Source organism: Chionomys nivalis, chromosome 16 (assembly GCF_950005125.1).
Source record: "Chionomys nivalis chromosome 16, mChiNiv1.1, whole genome shotgun sequence".
NCBI classification, from domain to species: domain Eukaryota; kingdom Metazoa; phylum Chordata; class Mammalia; order Rodentia; family Cricetidae; genus Chionomys; species Chionomys nivalis.
Window position 1 is genome coordinate 47,290,045 of NC_080101.1, and position 2,073 is coordinate 47,292,117.

General features: G+C 61.2%; 1 protein-coding gene across 1 annotated transcript; it reads left to right on the forward strand.

Annotated features, from left to right (window-relative positions):
• The first annotated feature begins 441 nt into the window (after window positions 1-441).
• On the forward strand, window positions 442-2,073 carry Rrs1 (ribosome biogenesis regulator 1 homolog). Its single transcript, XM_057790693.1, has one exon. It carries the CDS (start codon window positions 547-549, stop codon window positions 1,639-1,641), a length of 1,095 nt encoding a protein of 364 aa, XP_057646676.1. The 5' UTR covers window positions 442-546; the 3' UTR covers window positions 1,642-2,073.

Genomic DNA, 2,073 nt, shown 5'->3' on the forward strand with positions numbered 1-2,073 from the left:
GTTTTTCGAGACAGGGTTTCTCTGTAGCTTTGGAGCCTGTCCTGGAACTCCCTTTGTCCTGGAACTCCGCCCGGCCGCCAAACACCTTTGTAATGGATTTAGCCGCGGAATTCAAACACTTTCCTAATGGATTTGTCCGCAAGCTCCGTCAGGAAGCTGCGGTGCTTGCAGTCCCCGGAGCTTGAGCAGCCCGCGTCCTACCGCGACCGCCCCCTGCCCCGCAGCATGCTGGGAAACGTAGTCCCAGCCAGGCCCAGCGCTGGTTAGGCCTCAGACAACCACGCCCCCGAGCCGGTCCGCCCACGTCCGGTTACGAGACCAGGTCCCGCCTCCAAGCCCATCAGCTCGCCAATGCCGCCCTCTGCAGGCCTTTCCCTAGCCGCCCAACTGTGAGCAGCTTCCGGGGACCCCGGAAGTGAACATCTGTCTTCCGGATTACGAGTCCGGACGTCCGCACGTGGTTGCCGGTTCTTTGGCTGCTGCTGTAGCGAAGCTGTTTTGTGCGGCTGCCCCAAAGCAAGGAACCCGAACGCCGTAGCGGCAGCCATGGAGAGCCAGAGCGTGGAGGAGCTGCTGGCTAAGGCGGAGCGGGAGGAGGCGGAGAAGCTGCAGCGCATCACGGTGCACAAGGACCTGGAGCTGGAGTTCGACCTGGGCAACCTGCTGGCTTCGGACCGCAACCCCCCGACGGTGCTGCGCCAGGCCGGGCCCTCGCCGGAGGCCGAGCTGCGGGCCCTGGCGCGGGACAACACGCAGCTGCTCATCAACCAGCTGTGGCAGCTGCCGACCGAGCGCGTGGAGGAGGCGGTGGTCGCGCGCTTGCCCGAGCCGCTCACGCGCCTGCCCCGCGAGAAGCCGCTGCCCCGGCCGCGGCCGCTCACCCGCTGGCAGCAGTTCGCCCGCCTGAAGGGCATCCGTCCCAAGAAGAAGACCAACCTCGTGTGGGACGAGGTGAGTGGCCAGTGGCGCCGCCGCTGGGGCTATAAGCGCGCCCGGGACGACACCAAGGAATGGCTGATCGAGGTGCCTGGGGGCGCCGACCCCATGGAAGACCAGTTCGCCAAGCGGATTCAGGCCAAGAAGGAACGCGTGGCGAAGAACGAGCTGAACCGGCTGCGGAACCTGGCCCGAGCGCACAAGATGCAGATGCCCAGCTCAGCCGGCCTGCACCCGACGGGACACCAGAGCAAGGAGGAGCTGGGCCGCGCCATGCAAGTGGCCAAGGTCTCCACCGCTTCGGTGGGACGCTTCCAGGAGCGCCTCCCCAAGGAGAAGGCTCCCCGGGGCACCGGCAAGAAGAGGAAGTTTCAGCCCCTCTTTGGGGACTTTGCTGCCGAGAAAAAGAGCCAGTTGGAGCTCCTCCGAGTCATGAACAGCAAGAAGCCTCAGCTGGACGTGACGAGGGCCACCAACAAGCAGATGAGGGAAGAGGACCAAGAAGAGGCTGCCAAGAGGAGGAAAATGGGCCAGAAGGGCAGGAGAAAGGGGGGCCGGCAGGGACCCTCGGGCAAGAGAAACAGCGGACCGCCGGGCCAGGAAGAGAAGAGGAAAGGCGGCCTGGGAGGCCGGAAGCCTTCCAGGCCTGCTTTCGGCGGCAAGAAGAAAGGAGCGCCGCATCAGGGTGGGAAGAGGAAGAAGTAGAAGCTCCCCGCTGGACCTGCTGTGCCAAGCTAGGACTGTCTGTACTGAGGGTTAAGTTGTGCACGGTGCAGGCGGTGGCCCCTGCCGTCGTCGAGCTTGAGATTGAAGGGGCGGGTTTGAGTCAGTGCTGGACTGCGAATTAATGCTCTTCCCACGACGGAGACACTGGCTGGAAATGAAGGGCGTGTTTTGAGGACTGGAGAATTAGTGAAATGATGTGGAGTAAGTTAACAGCCTGCTTTTTTATCTTGACTTTGGATACTGGATAAGAATTGATCAGATTTCTGGAGCATAGTAGATTGGTTCCAACATTTTTGTATTATTTTTGTAACAAAGCTTGTATATTTATCAAAGCAAGGAGAGTGGGGGAGCCGAGTCCACCCGTGGTCTGCAAGTGTTGTAAAGGTTACTTAATAAAAAAGTATGTCGCTA

Coding starts and splice junctions, on each gene's coding strand:
- Rrs1 (XM_057790693.1), top strand. CDS start 547: ATGGAGAGCCAGAGCGTGGAGGAGCTGCTGGCTAAGGCGGAGCGGGAG.